The sequence below is a fragment of the Nicotiana tomentosiformis genome, chromosome 7 (assembly GCF_000390325.3).
Source record: "Nicotiana tomentosiformis chromosome 7, ASM39032v3, whole genome shotgun sequence".
NCBI classification, from domain to species: domain Eukaryota; kingdom Viridiplantae; phylum Streptophyta; class Magnoliopsida; order Solanales; family Solanaceae; genus Nicotiana; species Nicotiana tomentosiformis.
Genome location: NC_090818.1, coordinates 68,776,471 through 68,797,453, shown reverse-complemented (window position 1 = coordinate 68,797,453; position 20,983 = coordinate 68,776,471). Strand labels below are relative to the sequence as shown.

General features: G+C 38.3%; 1 protein-coding gene across 1 annotated transcript; it reads right to left on the bottom strand.

Annotated features, from left to right (window-relative positions):
• Positions 1-5,901: 5,901 nt before the first annotated feature.
• On the bottom strand, positions 5,902-6,414 carry LOC138895747 (uncharacterized). Its single transcript, XM_070180472.1, has one exon. It carries the CDS (start codon positions 6,412-6,414, stop codon positions 5,902-5,904), a length of 513 nt encoding a protein of 170 aa, XP_070036573.1.
• Positions 6,415-20,983: the final 14,569 nt, after the last annotated feature.

Sequence of the window (20,983 nt, the reverse complement as noted above, 5' to 3'; positions counted from 1 at the left end):
GAGTGATTTAACCGATGGCCTTCAATCTATCATATAGTTGGGCTATGGGTTTAGCAATTGGGGTGTATTGTCTAGGAGTTCTGCGATCGAAACTTTGATGTGGCTTTGGGTAGTTTTGGCGGGCTAGTGGAGGTAAATGGTAATATGTAGGTTGAGTGTTGTAGGTATGGTATGTGGTGGCAGGGTATTGGTATTTTAGTATGTGGGTGGAGGTGTTTGGTACGTGAGGGGAGACTTAGGGCCCTGGGCTACCATCACATCACCCACTTCTTTCTTCTTTGAAATACCTCATGATTTCAAGGCTTTATTTGTGGCTTGCAGCACCTCAAAATTAGTCACCATCCCGCTCTTGATTCCATCTTTTATTCTCTCTCCCAACTTGATGATCTCTGAGATTTTGTGATTCTCAATGACCATCAATCTTTCATAATATTGTGGATATTGATCTCTAACAAAGAACTTGTTCATTTGTTCTTCTTCAAGTGTTGGCCTTACCTTTGCGGCCTCTTATCTCCAACGAATAGCATACTCGCAGAAGGTTTTTGTCGGCTTCTTCTTGAGGTTTTGAATATAGAAAATGTCTGGAGCATTTTTTGTATTGAACCTGAATCTGTCCATGAAGTCTGATGCCATACTTACCCAATTTTCCCACTTCTTTGGATTTTGAAAGATATACCAAGACAAGGCATCACTTGTAAGGCTTCACATGAACAGCTTCATGCGGATTTGTTCATTCTTACCTACTCCTACAAGCTTATCGCAATATGTTCTTAGATGCACCTTCAGATCACCAGTGCCATCAAATATTTTGAACTTTGGAGGTTTGTAACTCCCTGGCAGTTCCACATCTGGCTGAATACACAGATCTTCGTAATTTAGGCCTTCAATGCCTTTCCCACCTTCAACACTCTAGACTCTCCCCGTGAGTTTCTTGAGCTTATCCGCCATGTTTCTAATGAGCAGGTCCTTCTCAGTCGATTCGGGTATGTATAGGGTTTATTGCGGGGTATGGGGTAAGGTTTTTACATATATCAAATTGCTTTGATAAGTTCCTGGAACTTGGATATATGGGTGGTCGTTGGTTGAGTTTTGTGGATTGAGAGTAGGTTGCGGTGCATTTTGGGGAGTATGATAAGTAGTGGTTTACGGGTATTGAGTTGGATGATGGTGATATTGTTGAGGGGTTTGCACTGGTGGTGGGTTAAGGTTCTGGGAAAGTGAGGGATTATGATACTGCTATGGTGTGGGAGGATTTGGAGCTATTGGTGGTGGATTCTGGTTTTGTGTGTTTTGTGGCGGTGTTTGGTTCTGGGTAGTTGGGTTTTGCTGGTTGATGTAAGGAATATTGAGAGTAAGGTAAAGGTTTGCCAGATTTCGGACATGCTCAAGCTCGCCCTGTAGTTCTCTGATTTTCTGCTCCAAACGTAAGACCAACTCATTCTGCCCCGAAGTGCTTCTACCATCTGAAGTTTCAATATTTTTCGCCATAGCAGGATTATCTCTCCGGATACTTAAATCATCCATTTTCCCTTTTCCCTTGCTATTGCTTTTCGGGTTGCTAGGTGGAGAAGGAGGTGGAGGACCTCTGGATATAATATGGTATGCTGATGATTCAAGTATGCACGAACCAATCTTTGGAAATGTGAATAATCAAAAAGAAAGAAAAAAGCAAAAAGGTAACCAAGTCAGTAAGGCGAAGTAAAAGAGTGTTTGAAATATTTAGTCATATATCATATAAAGTCATGCAATAATTCGCGTCCTAAATTTGGGCACTTCATTGTGCCTGAGGTAGGCCTAAGCGACACATAGACTTAGAGAAAATTCATGCCAACGTTCGCCTCATTCCACCAGTGCAAAAATAAGACAAATCAATATTCCACTAAATTGACAATAATAATAAAGTCACTAATAGCATCAAGCCTTATTACATCGAAATCTAATCTAGAAAGTAGTAAAGGACAACATTTTCTAATCTACTTGGTCTCTGAAGGACCGTCTCCATTCTTGGTTCTCTTGACCCCATCAATCATGTTCCCCAGATCACGCACGTCTAGTAGAAAATAAGCCTTGGTCAGCTTCCCTCCCTCATCGTCCATGCCTTGACAATCCCAAAGCCTCTTTCTCATCTTCCCTTCTAGTTCCATCAATCCTTGCTCTAGATATTCTAACCTCTCTATCGACTTAGTGGAAATCTCTTTCCATTCTTTTATCACCTCCAAGTTCACTTTATGTTGTTCTAGATGTTTATCTTCTGATTCGAACACCCTTTTGCGTAGCCTCTTATAAATCACATGTGCCTCAGCCACCTCGTGTATGATCCTATCTTTCAAATTGACCCCCAGTTTGATGTCCCCGTCTATGTCGTCCTCCAACCACGAGAGATAGTAGTACATATGATCGGCATGATACCTGTCTGGTTCAATGGTTCCTCCTTCCATGATGATCTTTTGGTTTCACATGTATTGCACTTCGAGCTTGAATGGGATGACATCCCCTTTGAATCTTCCTTATACCGAACCATTTTGGAAACCCGAGGTATGACTTGTTTTACTTCCAGCTTGCCTCATTACCTTTATAGGAGCGTAAGGGTATATGCCTCACAGCCCGATCAGTACTAAGTGAGTAGTTCTGTTGGATGTGATAATGAACTCACTGCTAGGAAACCATTTAAACATCCAATGCACTTGCTCATCGATCAGATTGCTGAAGAAACGCACCCATCCTACAACATTTCCTGGCTTTGCAAACCAGTCTGGAATGAACGTTATTTGTTTTGGATGATGATTGGCTACGTAGTCATTCAGCGGCCTTCGCAGAAGCTCCTGGTGATACTCACCCCTCTGAAAGTATTCCAAGAGCCAAACTTGTAGCAAGAGATTACAACCCCCAAAGTGTCTGGACATATGCTTGCACCGATCCAAATCACAATACATCTCAGCTAAGATCATTGGGATGATAATGTAATTTTGCCCCTTAATACCCTTCATTAAGGTCCTGGCGACCATGGCTAAGCGAGTATGAATTCGTCCCCTTGCATCGAAAGATTAGCTAACCCAAGAAACAGACTATGAAAACATAAACCCGGCAGTGTACCCATCCCAAAAAGGTAATGGCTAGCTCCTCATGATGAAGGCGATATGATTTTCTATGCCCATAACACTCATAGAGAAATTCAAAGAGGATGTATGATTTCTTCAAACGGATCAGCTCATCATTCTTCTTAAAACCCAACATTTCAGAAAACCGTGTGGAGTGTGATTCTCTGGCACCAACAGTCCTGGACTATCCCATGGTAACTTGGCGAAACCCCATATTTCTTCCAAGAGAGAAGTCATTTCTATATTGCTAAATTGGAAAACAACTCTTTTTTCATCCCAGAACATAGTAGCAGCCTCGATCAGTTCCCTATTTGGTTGAATGTTCAGCAAAGATGGCAAGTTACCCAATACTCTCCTCACATGATTTCTGTCACAGGGTGCAAGGTCATTCCACCAGTTAGTAGAGGTGGGATATTCTGGACCATACCGAACATGGGGATTTCGTGCTTTATTTTCTGCGAACAAATAAAGGTTAGTCCTTTCCATTCCAGATTGAACTATTTACGCAAATAATGATCAACATGTTGCCACGTTTTCTCCAAGTAATGCACATAATATGATGGTGTCCTTTGGGATTATGGAAATCCCGTCAGACTTTGGACAAGGTTCATCTAAGCAGGTTGTTATGTCAATGACGTCTCAATCCATACTAGGCTTATCATGATGCATGTACACTTTAAATCGGAGTGTGATTTTCTAGAAAGGTCTAGACTGGTACTCTCAAGTGGACAATATTGAGAAGGAAAGGCATGGGAACGTCGATTGCGCCGCTGATCGACTAGTCTACCGCAAATAAGTGCGGACACTCATCAAGCACCGCTATGTTGATAATAAGCACGAGTGGAGTATGATGTGGATCATGCTTTATGCAGAAATAGTAACATATTGTCAAGTATTTGCATGATAAAAGTGCATAAAACAGTAAATAATATGGTAAAGATGAACAGGAGAAAGAAAAGAAGAGACGAGAAAAGAAAGGCAAAAGAGAGAAGTCAGTTTAACTTATGAAAATGTGCAAAAACGTAATGAAGAAGATAGGGAAATAGGGATGGGAAAGTCATGATATAGCAGTCTGAGACAAGATGAAGGAACAGAGAGAGGTCATACATGTCATAGCAATAAAGGGAAACATGGAGGGGATGCTTATGTTATAGTAATTTAAACAACAACAACAACAACAACAACAAACCCTGTATGTTCCCACTAGGTGGGGTCTGGGGAGGGTAGTCTGTACGCAGACCTTACCCCTACCTAAAAGGTAGAGAGACTGTTTCCAATAGACCCTCAGATCAGGAAGGGTAATAAGAAGAAGTGGATAGCAAGAACGGAAGAAAGGGAGAAGAGAAAAGAAAAAGAAAGATATAAAGGATAAGTAGTACCAAATACTAGCAATAAGAGATACAATACCTGAGGCGAACAAAACTACATAACGTAACAAACATCTAAGAATATGAAGGGACAAACGTGCTACTAAGACTATCGGTGAGCAACTAAAAACTACCCACTAACCTTCTACCTTAATCCTCGACCTCCATACCCTCCTATCGAGGGTCATGTCCTCAGTAAGCTGAAGCAGCGCCATGTCCTGTCTAATTATCTCTCCCCAGTACTTCTTAGGCCTACCTCGACCTCTTCTCAAACTCGCCATGGCCAATCTCTCACACCTTCTAATAGGGGCATCAATGCTTCTTCTCTTAACATGTCCGAACCATCTCAGCCTAGACTCCCGCATCTTGTCCTCCATGGAGGCTACTCCCACTCTATCTCGAATAACTTCATTGTTAATCTTATCTCTCCTGGTATGTCCATACATCCATCTCAACATCCTCATCTCTGCTACTTTCATCTTCTGGACGTAGGTGTTCTTGACTAGCCAACACTCAGCTCCATACAGCATAACCGGTCGAACCACCACTCTATAAAACTTGCCCTTAAGTCTTAGCGGCATGTTCTTATCATATAAAACACCGGAAGCGAGCCTCCACTTCATCCATCCCGCTCCGATGTGATGTGCGACATCTTCGTTAATCTCCCCGTTACCTTGAATAATAGACCCAAGATACTTAAAACTCACTCTCTTGGGGATAACTTGAGCATCAAGCTTTACCTCTACGTCTGCTTCATGGGTCCCGTCATAGAATTTGCACTCCAAGTATTCTGTTTTGGTTCTACTCAATTTGAAACCTTTAGACTCCAAGGTCTGTCTCCAAACCTCCAACCTCGCGTTAACTCCGCTTCGCGTCTCGTCAATCAACACTATATCATCGGCAAATAGCATGCACCAAGGCACCTTCTCTTGGATGTGTCGCGATAGTACATCCATCGCTAAGGCAAATAAAAACGGGCTAAGAGCCGATCCTTGGTACAACCCCATCACTATAGGGAACTGTTTCGAGTCCCCTCCCACAGTCCTCACCTGAGTCTTAGCATCATCATACATATCCTTAATCACCCTAATGTACGCTACCGGAATGCCACTAGCCTCCAAACACCTCCACAGGACCTCCCTCGAGACTTTATCATATGCTTTCTCGTGGTCAATAAATACCATATGCAAGTCCTTCTTACTCTCCCTATACTGCTCCACTAATCTCCTAACCAGATGAATCGCTTCTGTAGTCGAACGCCCCGGCATGAATCCAAACTGATTCTCGGAAATAGACACACACCTCCTCACCCTGGCCTCCACCACCCTCTCCCAAACCTTCATAGTATGACTCAACAGCTTGATACCCCTATAATTGTTACAATTTTGGATATCACCCTTGTTCTTGTAAAGCGAAACCATCGTGCTCCACCTCCATTATTCGGGCATCTTCTTCGTCTTAAAAATAACATTAAACAGCCTAGTGAGCCACTCTAAACTTGCTCGCCCCGCGCTCTTCCAGAATTCCACCGGGATTTTATTTGGCCCCGTCGCTCTACCCCTGCACATCTTACGCATCGCCCCTTCCACCTCCTCTACTTTAATCCGCCTACAGTACCCAAAATCCCACCGGCTCTCGGAGTGCTCCAACTCACCCAGCACAATGCGTCTATCCCCCTCCTCATTCAACAGTTTATGGAAGTATGTCTGCCATCTTCTCCTAATAAGTGCCTCGTCCATCAATACTTTGCCATCCTCATCCTTGATGCACTTGACTTGGTCTAAGTCACGGGCCTTTCTCTCCCTCACCTTGGCCAACCGGTACAACTTCTTGTCCTCGCCTTTACCCCCGAGCTCCTCGTACAAACGAGCAAATGCCATATTTTTAGTCGTCGTAACTGCTAACTTTGCCTCTTTCTTTGCCTTTCTGTAACACTCCCGATAAGACATTTTTTCCTCCTCGTTTGTACTCTCTACTAGCTTCAAATAAGCAGCTTTCTTAGTTTCCACTTTACCTTGGACCTCTCCATTCCACCACCAGTCCCCCTCTATGACCCCCGGGAGAGCCCTTCGTGACCCCTAAGACCTCTCTAGCAGCAACCCTAATGCAATTCACAGTTGTGAACCACATACTAGATGCGTCCCCCCTACTCATCCAGGCACTCATAGCCAACAACTTCTCCCCTACCTCCTGAGCTTTGTCTTTGGTCAAGTTACCCTACTTGATCTTAGGTTGCCTGTACACCGTCCTCTTCTTCCTACTCCTCTTGATCTCCAGATCCATAACTAGGAGCCAATGTAGGGTCGTGAGGTACTCACTTGGGATGACCTTGCAATCAGTGCACAGACCTTTATCGCATTTCCTACCGAGAAATAAGGAAAGGGATATACATGTCATAGCAATTTAAACAAATAATGGGAATAATCCACATAAGACAACTTCATTATGGTAAGAGCCTTAATATCCCCAGCAGAGTCGCCATGCTGTCGTGCCCCATTTTCTCGCGAAAGCGGGCTTCGACATGTCACAACTCTTTTAAAAGAAGGTATTAAAAGATAAGAGTCGCCACCTAACGATTTTTAAGGTGCGTTAGGGCACCTATTTGCAAATAACTCAATTTGACTAGTCTGTGTCACCAAAGATCAGGTAAGGGCTCAAATAACCTCAAAGAGAAGGTGTCAGGTACTCTTTGAGGTCCACAACTGTGGGTTCCGACCGAATTTTAAACTATGCGGATTATGTAATTAAGTTGGGTGATCAAATAAACAAAGAGAAATATAGAAGTCGAAAAGTTATCATGACATATGAGAATCAGTACAAATACTTAATGATTACAAGGATACAACTACATTGGTCTATGTTAAATGACTAAGTATAAATAACAAGTATATAAATAAAGGGGGATCCTAAATGTTTTAGCTTAAAGGATCACCCCGTGCAACATAAATAATACTTCGCAACTCCCTTAAGGTAGGGGTTGCTCATATTATTCAGCAGGCACAGACTATCATATCCTGCTACCCAGTTACTATGTTGAAGTTGTTACTTAAAGGTGCTCTAACTCAATTCTAAATCGTATCCTATGCGTGCACTACCCGTCCCATACCTATAGTCTAGGAGGCTTTGGACCTATTATTTGGATGGTTCTAGAATTCACCTAGGTTGCTCAAAATGGTAAAACTAAGCGACATTCAAAACAGATAGAAATTCATATAAAAACAATTAAAGGCTCAAGTTAGCCTCCATACATAAACAACAAATGCACGCGGGCAGCTTAGGCAGTACATAGTTTCAGAATCGAGACTTAGAGTCCTATAGGCATGGTTTCTAGGTGATTCTGAATTCCAGTATCGTGTATGCATCGTTATTGTTCTAAATGTCTTAGGCGAGGAGACAGTAAACTGTTTGCAGACTCAGGATTATTAGCACTGATTTTATAAATAGGCGTCTTAGGCGGGTGACACTGTCCTATAGGCATGATTTCTAACAACTATTCTTGATTTTATAACACTTTAATCCTATAGGCATGCCATCTAGGCGGTGCGGTGTAATGAAAACAACATAAATAGTTGATTAAAAGATTAGGGTCCTACAGTCATAATATCTAGATGGACAGTGCACTAAAAGTAATAGAAGCAATTGACCAATGGATTATTTGAAATCCCATAGGCATGGTTCCTAGATTGACAAAGCATATGTTATACATCCTATAGGCATGCTGTCTATACGCACAGTAATAACATTAAAATCAAGTATAGTGACTGCTAAGATGTTTGAGGTAGTGAGTATTAGTCAAATTAGGTGAGATATGTGCGGTTGCTATATACATGATTTCTATTATCGCGTAGAAGTAGAGAAAGTCAAACAAAATAGAAAATAAAACACATGGGCCTTATAGGCATGTTCTCTACCCTTTATGCAAGAATAAAGCACACCCATTCTCCAATTTTACTAACGCCCCAATTATTTGTTTACAAATCATTACAGGCCCAAAATGAAGAATACATGCTCGAATATTACAAGCTAAATGAGAACAGGCCCAATAAGCAGAGCAAGCCCAAAGAAGAATAACCCAGCAACTTCAAGGTCTTCAGTGATCTCATTCTTCACACAAAATAGTAAGCGCATGTATAGGTATACCTCAGGATATTAGAGTGTATCAGTTGCATGACTCGAACACAGACCCATACTAAGTCTAAAGGGGGGGGGAACTAACTTACCTAGCAATGCCAGACTTAACCACATGAGTAACAAGTTATTCCTAAATTAATCAAACCACTCGAAATCCACACAATTAATTCTTAAGATAGCAACTAACAGTAGTTTAAACCAGAGCAGGTAGATGAGATCACAAAGAGTTATATACATAAGATGCTAGAAGTTCAGAAGACATGATAGAACATCATAAACTAACAGACAATCCCAAATAGGGTTTCAGGATATAATATAATTTAAGATTAACTTAAACACAATTTTGTCGGAGAAATCTTGTAGAATCACTGACGGAAACAAGTAAGATACCTAGCATAAGGGTCTGGTGCAAATATGATCAATAACAAACAGGCTAATGAACATAGTCTGTAACAATCCACTCAACTGGGCATGGATACTTTAACATTATCAATCATACATGAAGATTTAAGTAGCACCAGGACTCATAATGGATAGGGATATGTCAAATATAGGTTAACATGACTGTCCTGCACTAGGCTTAATCACATATATGGGGGGAAGAGGCTAGACATGAGGTTTTACCTAAGGTCTCAAACAAGATTGCATAAGTCATATTAGAACTTAAATGACATGGAAACCAGGCCCTAGTTAATCAGTACAACATCAAGAACTTAGCAGGTTGGACAGGAATGACCTAACAAGGTTTGAAACACATGCATGGATTAATCACAAAGGTACATGACAAGGCAGGGAACGAGCATTAGTTCACAAGTAGCAGGGAAAATATGCATGGACTAATAACATGATCAGGAGTTAATTCTAGAAAAGTATCAAATTGAGCATGAATGACTCAAGAATTAGAACAGGTTTTGGGCATGACTCGACTCATCACAAGAGTACAGAACAAGACAAGAAACCAAACTCAGAATAAGCAACAGTAACAAGCATTCAAGCACATACATTAGCAAGCAGGTTTATGAAGGTCGAATCAAGACAACAAATAGGCAAGTTGGACTACTAGAAGGTATAGAGCCTCAAGAAGAGCTTCAAAGCATATAATGGCATGTTGGTTCATAAAATTTCTCAGAAAAATAGATATGCAGAGCAATAATTCAAACAGAAAGAAATGAAATTGCAAGAGTCGTAGATGCTTACCAGTTACAGATGAATGAACAAGTAAACAAGAGGAATAATTTCAGAAACACTCCAAAATCAATAGCAAAACGAATAGTAGAACTCAGGAATCTCGGTGTGTCAGAGTTCCCAAGGGTTTTGAATGAACCCCAGGCAATTCTCACACTGAGAAAGGTTCAATAATCGAATTCCGGTAGCCTTGGTTTTTAGCAGGCCAAAAGATTGAGCCTCAGAGTAGTATAAGACAAGAAAGAAGAAGAAAACAGTAGTAGTTTCAACAATCGTCCCCCCTCCCCCCCTTCCAAAGGGGAAATTGGGGAGAGGTTATATAGTGGTAGAAATCGAACAAGCAAACATGGAAAATAATTACTCGAACACAAATAAGGAAAAAGATTATCACATGCAATCGATAATAGAACCAGTAAAGAAAAACAAAATTCAAATCCTAGTTCGATGAAAATCAAAGAATCGACCAAAGATCTTGGTGAATCAGCCTCATATCACCTTGTCATGAACGTATATAGATGAAATACCGTCTAGATCTTGAAGACTGAAGATGATTGCACATAACTCAGGGCCTGGTACTTGCCAAAAATAGGCAAGTACTAGGTGATACCAAAATCGTGTAAGTAACAAGATGATAGAACATATATGGAAAGGAAATCATGGAGGGGTTCCATATTAAGGTCAGAATCGGAGGGGATTAAGGGATATGTCGGGTAGGGTTTCCTTAGAGAAGAAGAGAGTAGAGAGGATTTAGACGCGGCTGAAGGGTGAGAATGGGATTAGGGTTTGGGGTGAGGGGATATAAGAAACGGTATGATCAATGACCATGATCAAAAAGGGAATGGGGCGGGTCGTTTAAATGAGTCGCGACCGGGTTAATTGAAAAAGATGCTTGGTTTGGGCTGTGGAGTATTGGGCTAATAACTTGGGCCAAATTTGGTTCGAAATTAGCCCTATGTTGGGACTATAAATTAAATATACGAAATACATTAAAAATAAATTATAAAAATGACTAGTAAATAATATAAAAAAATATTATTTAAGCAGTAAAATACTTGAAAATAATATCTTAATATTATAAAAATATAAGAAATATTATTTTAGCATAAATAATATAATAAGTATAATTATGTGTAGAATATAGGCCATTATTGCAAAATTATGTAAATAGCTTTAGAAATACAAATATAATTATATAAAATAAAGTAAAATATCATGAAACATATACGTGGGTGCAAATAAGTCATCACAAGAATATTTTAAAGGGGCAATTAATACATATTCAAATAATTTAAATGCAAGAAATCAATTTTAAAGCTTTAAAATTATAAAGAATTATAGAAAATACTTGTATGATTCTTATAAGTTGGTGATGATGCAGGAATGATATTTTAAAAGCATATATGACATTTATAAAAATATGAAGGCAAAATTGGGTATCAACAATACTTACCTCGACGAAGCTAAACCTATACTCTAAAATAACCTTCTCGTGTGAAACAACCTCCGGACGGCTCAAATCTAGCCAAAATAACTTCATAACATAACTAAAACTCATAGGAAATAAATTTTGGATAATAAAGCTTCGCTCTTTAATTAAAAGTAAAAACTCAACCCCGAGCCCGCACTTCGGTACCCGATAAAAATTCACAAAACCTGAATACCCATTCCGTTACGAGTCCAACCATACAAGAATTATCAAATTTCGATATCGAATCGCCCTTCAAATCCTCATTTTACATTCTTGAAAGATTTTACAAAAAACCCATTTTCTTCCATTCAATTCACTGATTTAATGATATAAATGAGTATGGAATTATGAAATGTAATCAACTTCGGATAAAGAACACTTACCTAAATCAAACTCGTGAAGAACCCCTCCAGAATCGCCCAAAACCGAGGTCTAAAACTCCAAAAATGGTAAAACTATCGAACCCTCGACACTTAAGCATTCTGCCCAGCCATTTATGCATTTACGGACAAAATTGCGCATCTGCGCATCTCGCTTTTGCGAGCCAAATCTCGCATTTGAGGCCCTCACTTGCCAGCCTAGATTTCGCACCTGCGAGGCATCCATCGCACATGCGGTGTCGCTTCTACGAGCCAAGAAGCGCACCTGCAAAAACATTTGGCCTAACACTCCTCGCATCTGCCACAGAAAATCCGCTTCTACGCTCAGCATTCCGCTTCTGCGAATGTCCCCCTTCCAGTCCATTTTCGCTTTTGCGACCAAAGTGCCGCATCTGCGGGCTCGTATCTGCGACCAGCCCTCCGCAGATGCGGACACACCAGAACCTCTGCCAACCAGCCTTAACAAAAAATGATCTAAAACGATCCAAACCTCGTCTGAGCCACTCGGGACCCCGTCCGAATATACCAATAAGTCCCGTAACATAACGCGGACCTACTCGAGGCCTCAAATCACATCAAACAACGTCGAAATTATGAATCGCACCTCGAATCGAACTTATGAATTTTCAAATCTTCCAACTTCCAAAACTCGTGCCGAAACATATCAAATCTACCCGGAATGAACCCAAATTTTGCACACAAGTCCCAAATGACATAACGAAGCTATTCAAATTTTCGGAATCAAAATCCGAACCTGATATTATCAAGGTAACTCTCGGTCAAACTTATGAATATTTCAAACCTTCAAATTTCCAACTTTCGCCAATTAATGTCGAAACCTTTTAGGTATATCCAAATGCAAATCCGGGCATACGCCCAAATCCAAAATTGTCATACGAAGCTATTGAAATCATCAAAACACCATTGCGGAGTCGTCTACATAAAAGTCAAACTTAGTTAAATCTTCCAACTTAAAGTTTCAATCATGAAATTCATTCTTCCAACTAATTCCGAATCATCCGAAAACCAAACTCGACCACAGACGCAAGTAATAACACATAATACGAAACTGCTCGAGACCTTAAGTCACCGAACGAGACGCTAATTCTCAAAATGACCGGTCGGGTCGTTACATAATCAGTACATTATTTATGAAGTAGGGATCATTGATTCTTTGAGTTGCAGGAGTTTCTCGCTCCTATGCTGCAGCTTGAGAATTGAATTCTTTTTCTGGTTGACGAGGAAAACTCTTTGAGGTCCATGATTTTCTGCTTGATTTTCGCAATAAATTTTTTTGTAAGTGAAGTAGTAATTGGCCAATGTGTTCTGCGTAATGGGTTGGGGAAAAAGGAAGGTTTATTTGCATATAATCACCTCTATCACTCTACCATATTGTTAATTTGGGATTTAAGCTGGAAATTTTTACAAGTATATGACTTCTTGTTCTGCGTTGTGGTATTTTCTCCTCAGATAATTAGTGTAACAGTATTTCATGGAGTTTTTCCTGCAATGTTTCCAAATTTATTTGGCTAACAGCATAGGAAGCCTATCAAAATGTGCTTGTAAGCAATATTTCTCTTGCTTTGCTTGGAACAGTGAGGTTATGACCCTTTCTACTGATACTTTTGTTAATGGAGTCTCTGCAAAAGTAAACCCTTTTCTTCTTTCGTGGAACTTCCATATGATTTACTTATGTAGGAGTTTGGATGTTATAATCGTTTGTGAATTTGAAAATCTTCTTATAAATGAGTGCATGTGTGCGCGGTGTGTATTAGCTCTCACTCCCTGAATCGTTGTGTTATCAGTAGACAGATCATAGTTCTTTCTACTATTAGAAATGCACAGACTAAGGTATAATTTTGGAAATTTATTTCTATTAATGTTCAAGGGGTAGTATATTTAGCCTTCGGAATAAAAGTTCAATTGGAATCTCTTAAATACTTTCTGTTGCTTTATAAATTATTTGTGGCTAACTTTCTTTTTCCTTCCTTTCACTTTTTTCCACTTCATTTTTCCAGTTCTATTTGATGATTTTGTGTACTTCCACACCACATTGATTCCGTCCTTTAAAAAGTAGATAATATTTCAATTGCTCTTGCTTTAATCATGTAGGTTGTAGAAAGTTTATGCGCCCAGATATTTCTTGGTTCATAGTTGATTTTTTATTTTACAGATTATTCTCTATGCGCCTGTAATTGTTTATTTTTATTTCTATTACTCTTCTTAATGCAGTGCCCTCCAGACCTTTAACTTATAAAATGCACTCACACTATCCAAGGATCATTTTCTCCAGAATGCATTACTTCTTCAGTGCCTATCCAGATTTAACGCGTTGAAGGACTTGTCCACTTAACATCAATTTATTATAGTTCTAATGTATGTTAGTTTTCCCTCAGGCATGCATATATATTGTTTGATTTTCATTACATTACATATGGATGAATGTGTTTTTGTATATATATTTTGTGGAGAGAAGTGGTGGACTGAGTGATGGACAGTTGTAAATGGTGACTGCGAATAGATATTTGCAGTTCATAAAAGTGTATTACAATATTGCAGTTGATGATGGATAATGAAAGCCGATAATTTGTTGGACTTGATTATGGTTTTATCCAAGCAGTCCGGAGGCGGATTCGCATGGGTTCAATTTTAAAATTTTTAACATTCAACCTATTATATTTTTAAAGTTATGAGTTCATATCTACTATTTTTGTAATTTTAATAATTTTTTACATACAAATTTTTACTCCGCATCGAAAGTTATGGGTTCAGTTAAACCCGTAGCCGCCAAGCTATATCCGCCTCCAAGCACTATGGTTGTTATCTTTTTCACTTATATGTTGCAGAGCTTTGCTCATCGTATATAGTATGAAACTTTAACATGTTGCTTAATACGTTCTTTGTGTTGATTTTTTGTAACCTTGCAGCTGTACAAATAAAACAAACAATGTGTCGGGCACGACTGCTCGGGCACCACTCATCTAAGTATATATAATATGTACTTATATATAACTATTGTAATACATCATATATAAATGATATATCTATATTCTATACCATCAACCCTGAAAATATCAAAAAGGAAAACTTAATATACAAAGTATCTTTTTATGCTTGTGGCCAGGGGGGCAATTTGAGCCCCAACCCATTTGACCCGTCCAACCCGCTAAAGATTGGACTGGTCATTGACCCGCTCTGTTGAACTCAACCCATTTTGATCCAACCCATTTCAATCCATTTAAAGTTGGGCTGCTTTTTAGTCCAAATTAATCCATGAATAACTTTGCTAAAAAATTATTAAAATAATTATTTTTTTATTTGATATGTTAATACATGGCTATAAAAAAAAAGTCTTATTTGATAATTAAACAATTCATAAGAAAATAATACACATTAATTAAAGTTTGATAAGAGTTGTGTGGGTTGGGATATGATCCAAATTTTAGCCCAACTTGACCCAGCCCATCTCAACCAAAGTTTCTTTGACTAGTGTTGGTTCCCCAAGTACATGCAAGTATACGTGGCCGTTAAGTAATAAAGTGACTCGAAAGTCGGATGTCGAACCCACAGAGACTTAGATCAATCGTTAACGAATTAAACTAAAATCAATTTAATTTCCAAGATTATCGAGAATGGTATTTTTCTATTACAACTACTATTGCGAAATTTAAACACGTAACCAAGGGAGATATAAATTCCAGGGTTGTGATCGGTTTATCAATCCTATTGAGTTCGTAATTACACTTGTTAATCCAAATTATCTATGATTGCTAGTTGACCGGATCGTTTATATAAATAGCATGTTCCCACAATACTATTCGTCTATCCATAATATATCAATCTTATATTCCTATGGTCTTGAATCTATCATGAATGAATATAATACTGTATTCAACTAAGCAAGACTGTTAGGTATATTCCTATTCTAACCGCGAAATCTTTCCCCGAGCCACGAGTTTAGAAATAAGCTCTCTCTAATTCTACTCTAATCTAAGCACGGCTTTCCCAAGCATAGAATAGATAGTAAATAGAACTCAACTACTGGCCAAACAATTAAGCAATTATGCACAGAATTAGAGAAACAGCCAAAGATAATAACTCGAATTAATACTAATATAATTAATAAATTTCAATATTCATGACAACCACAACCCTAGAACGTGAAGTTTAACTCCACATAGACATGGTAGCAAAACAACAATTCATCCAAAGAAACGTAAAGATTAATAAGTTTGATGGAATAAAGATGGAATCTGATGAATTCTGACCTCCACGGCGGCTCTGTGCTCTCCCTTCGTCTAAAGTCTGTCTCCCTAGGTCTAAAGTCCCAAAATATCCCCTTTAAAATGGTGTTTAATGACTATTTATATGTGTAGGAAAAAGACCTAGACAAAATAATCAAGTCCAAAATCAAAAAGGAGACAAAATAACTTTAAAATCCGGAACACGCGAACACCTAGCTGTCGCCTCGCGAGCTTCACCGCGCGCTCCATCTCGCTGTAGGCCTCGCAGCGCGAGCTCTGTCACGAGCAAAATCCCTCACTTCGCCAGACTCTTTTGTAAATGTTTCGCTGCTTCATTCTTTCCTTGCCTAACTTTTCCATTCTTTCTCATTCCTTTGTGTGCTTGTAACAAAACTTTGATGTCTTCCACTATTAAATTTTCAATTTGTCTTTTCCAATCACATTTTTAGTTGCTGCCACATACTATTTGGACTATGCTTAATTTAACTCTTGTAGTGACTCTCCCAATTGAGAACAAAGAGCTCCACGTTCAATTCTTTAACTAAAATCTCCAATTTTATCTCCAATGTACCTACACATAAAATAAACTTAATTAAGCACAAATATAGTATAGTTTAACGTTAAAGCACCAAAATGTAAAGCATGTAATACACTAAAAATATGAAATTATAGCCAAACATCAGGTAGGTCATTGACCCGACTGATTTTGACCTGCACAAAATCAGCTCAACCCTTTGACACCCCTACCTGTGGCTTACGTTTGTCCATTCCAGTTGCTATTGCAAATATTAATACAAAAAGATGAAAATAGCAAAAAATGAATGAATTTACCTCTTAATATATATGAACTTTTCATATGCTCTAAATCATCTATAAATATGATTAGCAATTATTTAGAATATATTTTAGAATTGAATATGTTCAATATATATATATATGATTAGAATATCTTTAGAATACTCTTATTGGCTTTGCCTTAGTGGCTCCGTCTAGCCAGCCGTGAACCTCAGCCCGATAAAGGAGTTAAAAGGGCATCTTCTTTCACGGTTAGAACTGCTAGACACATGGGCTCAATAAAAGTATGTATTATATTATGACAGACCACTTGCTTGAGTAAAGGTTTTTAACCTTCCATACAGTCATTAAACTATATATAAAATTCAAGTATATTTTAATTCTTATCCTTACTGATTGTGCGGATTACCGCCAGTCTTTAAATATAAGGGTACTGAATTAGCTAGATTAAGAATTCTCAAATATGTTAAAATAGAAATCTTTAACTGGTGGAAACCTTCCAGGCATATAAAAGCCAGATGTGAGGTGTGAAACAAGTCCAGTTCCCGGTCAAACGGTGATTTCTGTTTTAATTTAATTGAGAAGGCATGGCGGATTACCGCCCGCCACTTGATCCTGTTAAATGGTATAGCGCATAATTATAACCATGCGTTTTCACATTTAATGTTAATGCATCAAGTATATTAACATCAGATAAAGATAATTGCAAATTGGGTTGAGTATTAAAATATACTGGGCCATAGGCGACAGTAGATTCAATAGAACCCATCAGAGACTGTCTAAAATTCAAATTTCTGGCATCTCTGAGAGCAGCCAAAAATGTCTCTGGTAACCCTTTAAGGGTTAAAGGCTTAAAAGCAATTTGAACCATACCAATATGCAAATAATTATACTGGTGTTTATGAATATCTACATCATGTTTGTTTAACAAACGAATAGTCTGTTCAGACGAACTTAAAGCTAAAGATTGCTCAGTTGTTTTAATAAGTTGTTTAGAAGAGAGTTTATCAAACCATCCATAATCATAGATTGTTCTAATAGGGACTTTAGGAATAGTCCATTTGTTTAACAAATCAAGGTTTTGAGGTATATCTACCTCTTCCAATCTAGTATTTTTCATACTAGTTTCTCCTAAATCCATATTTCAGAAATATATCTATGTCGAATATTTCATATCTATCTTATATATACCATGAAAGTACCTAGGCTCTGATACCATTTAACAGGATCAAGTGGCGGGCGGTAATCCGCCATGCCTTCTCAATTAAATTAAAACAGAAATCACCGTTTGACCGGGAACTGGACTTGTTTCACACCTCACATCTGGCTTTTATATGCCTGGAAGGTTTCCACCAGTTAAAGATTTCTATTTTAACATATTTGAGAATTCTTAATCTAGCTAATTCAGTACCCTTATATTTAAAGACTGGCGGTAATCCGCACAATCAGTAAGGATAAGAATTGAAATATACTTGAATTTTATATATAGTTTAATGACTGTATGGAAGGTTAAAAACCTTTACTCAAGCAAGGGGTCTGTCATAATATAATACATACTTTTATTGAGCCCATGTGTCTAGCAGTTCTAACCGTGAAAGAAGATGCCCTTTTAACTCCTTTATCGGGCTGAGGTTCACGGCTGGCTAGACGGAGCCACTAAGGCAAAGCCAATAAGAGTAGTGTTATATCAGACTGTACCAACCATCTTGACACCAAGTCAAAACTCTATATATAAAACTCATTTATATTTTAATAGATGCCGTCGCTTTCATAGTGTATATAGGAGAGAAGTTAGATACTCAACATAGATATGAAGTCTCTTAGCCGGACATCGTCACGGCCAGAGAGGAGAGACTAGAAGAAAATCTAAACTAAGAAAGATAGAAGTATGTACCTTGTGGCCAAGAAGCAAGGCCCTGAAGATGAAGAACTGAAAACTTTTATTTATTTGTTCTTCTATTACAATCTACAAACTTCAAACTAACTCTTTACTTACACTTAGAGAGAGAGAGAGAGAGAGTTCTAGAGAGAGGGAGTCTTGACGTCTGCCTCTTAAGAATGAACGAATGACTTCTATAAATAGAAAAAGAAAAGGAATCTATGAACAGTAAAAGTGGGTCCCCGTGGGTCCCTGTAACAGTGTTTCTACTGTAGAAACAGTGTATTTACTGTTGATGAACAGTGTATCTACTGTTCGAGTGGGTCCGGCGGCTTCACTATGCTGTAGGTCCGGCGGCTTCACTGTTTGAGTGGGGTCCAGCTGTTTCACTGTGCTGGTTTCTTTTCCGCTTTTTTCAATTTGCGGATGAATTCTTCTGTATCATGTAAGTCTTCTTCAGATAATATCCTTTCTGCTTCAATGGGCTGAGAATCTTCAGCAATATCATCGTTGCTTGTTTCACTTTGCATTGACGTATCTGACTTTTCATATTGATTAATGGAAGACAGTAAATTTCTTTTAACCTCTTCCAAGTAACTGTTAATCATCTCTGTTTTATCTCCTTCTTGAAAGGAGATCCTTCTGGCAATATGCCTCACTGAACTGTCATCAATTACCTCTTTCTGAGGTTTACTGGAATATTCTTGGATCTTCATCTCGATTGAATCCAAGAGCTCTTGACCATATAAGGTCTTTGTTTTGGGATCCTTCTTCATTAACTTGTCCCAAAAATTGTTGTAAAAAGTCCTATATAAGCAGGGGACTTGTTCTTCAGTGAATCCGACTTCTGGATTCCATTTGTGTATCCAAGGGATAGAAAATTCCAGAAAGAAATATATTTGGTTAATTTTTTCTGGGTAGCAGATATGATCTGCGTGGTATAAATCGTTAATAAAAGGAGAAATTTTTATCCATTCTTTGTATAACATGAGAAATGGATCTGGTAAAATCTTTATTGTTGGACCGTGGTATGACCACCAGTTTAGAAACCAATTAGGAACAGTTGTTGCAAATATCTTTGCACATACTTTTATAAACCAAGTATGTTTGTGTCTATCATTATTGTAGTATAATACTTTATCAAAAGCTTGGATATAATCCCAATAAGTAAAATTCATTTTATTTTTGTTAAGGCTTATCTGCCTTTCCTTCATTGTGGATATACCCCAGTCTTCAACAGATATAATCTGTTTAATTATAATCTTCGAGAAGTTATAAACGTTCTCGTCTGTGCTATACCCAGAAAAGTGCTGAAAATCTGCACTTCCAGTACTGGTCAGTATCGTTTCATAGTAGGAACGGGTTTTGTATGACTCACCCGGATAATATAACCCATTTATCAAATACCTTTGGAATATCTTCCATGGTTCTTCTTTTCTCTGAATGTCAGAATTTTCTAAGAGAAATATCATTTCTCTTTTTGGCACTTTCTCGTATGACTTGATATCATCATTGTCATCTTTAGTAATGGAAGCAAAAGTATTACTTTGCTTAACAGAAGTATCTTTCTGTTTTTGAGCAGTCAAATATGCCTGCAAATGTGCGTATAACGGACTATCTTCTGGAATATCTTCCAGATGGACGGATGGTCCAATCGATGATTCTTCTCTGAGAGATATCCTCTCATTGACTAAACTCCTTCTTCCCATTTGTATAACTGGGGAGTTTGATGAGGATCCGTATGACGATCCCGAAGGTGATGACCTTCCTTTGGACTGTGGGGATGATCTTCCCCAACCTCTACCTCTTCCCCTACCCCAGGGGGGTTCCATCCTGTAAATATTCACGAGATAAGAAATCTGGCAGAGAATTATCAATTCCCTTTTTATATTGTATTTCAAAATCAAAAGGGGCTAATTGAGCTTGCCATCTTGCAAATATCATTTTTGAGGCATCATGTTTAAAATCTTTATTAAACATATATTTAACAGATTGTGCGTCAGTTTTTATCAAAAACTTTTGATTGTATAAGTCGTCCTGAAATTTTAAAACACATTTTACTATGGTTAACATTTCATGTGCCACAGTAGCGTATTTTTTCTGGGCTTCAGACCATTTACCAGAATAAAATCTAATCAGATATTCATGTTTATCATTGGGATTTATCTGTTTTAATATCCCTCCATAACCAATATTAGACGCATCAGTCTCTATAATTTTTTGCCATGTAGGATTAGCAAGGGTTAAGCAAGGTAAAGATTTAACACGTTGTTTAATATTTTTTACCAAAGTAGTGTGACTATCAGTCCAAGGGCTTTTATAATTCTTTTTTAACCTATCATATAAGGGGGCTAAATCACGTGACAGATCTTTATAAAAAGGTGAAATATAATTTAAACTTCCCAAAAATCTTTGTAACTGAGTTCTATCAGTAAT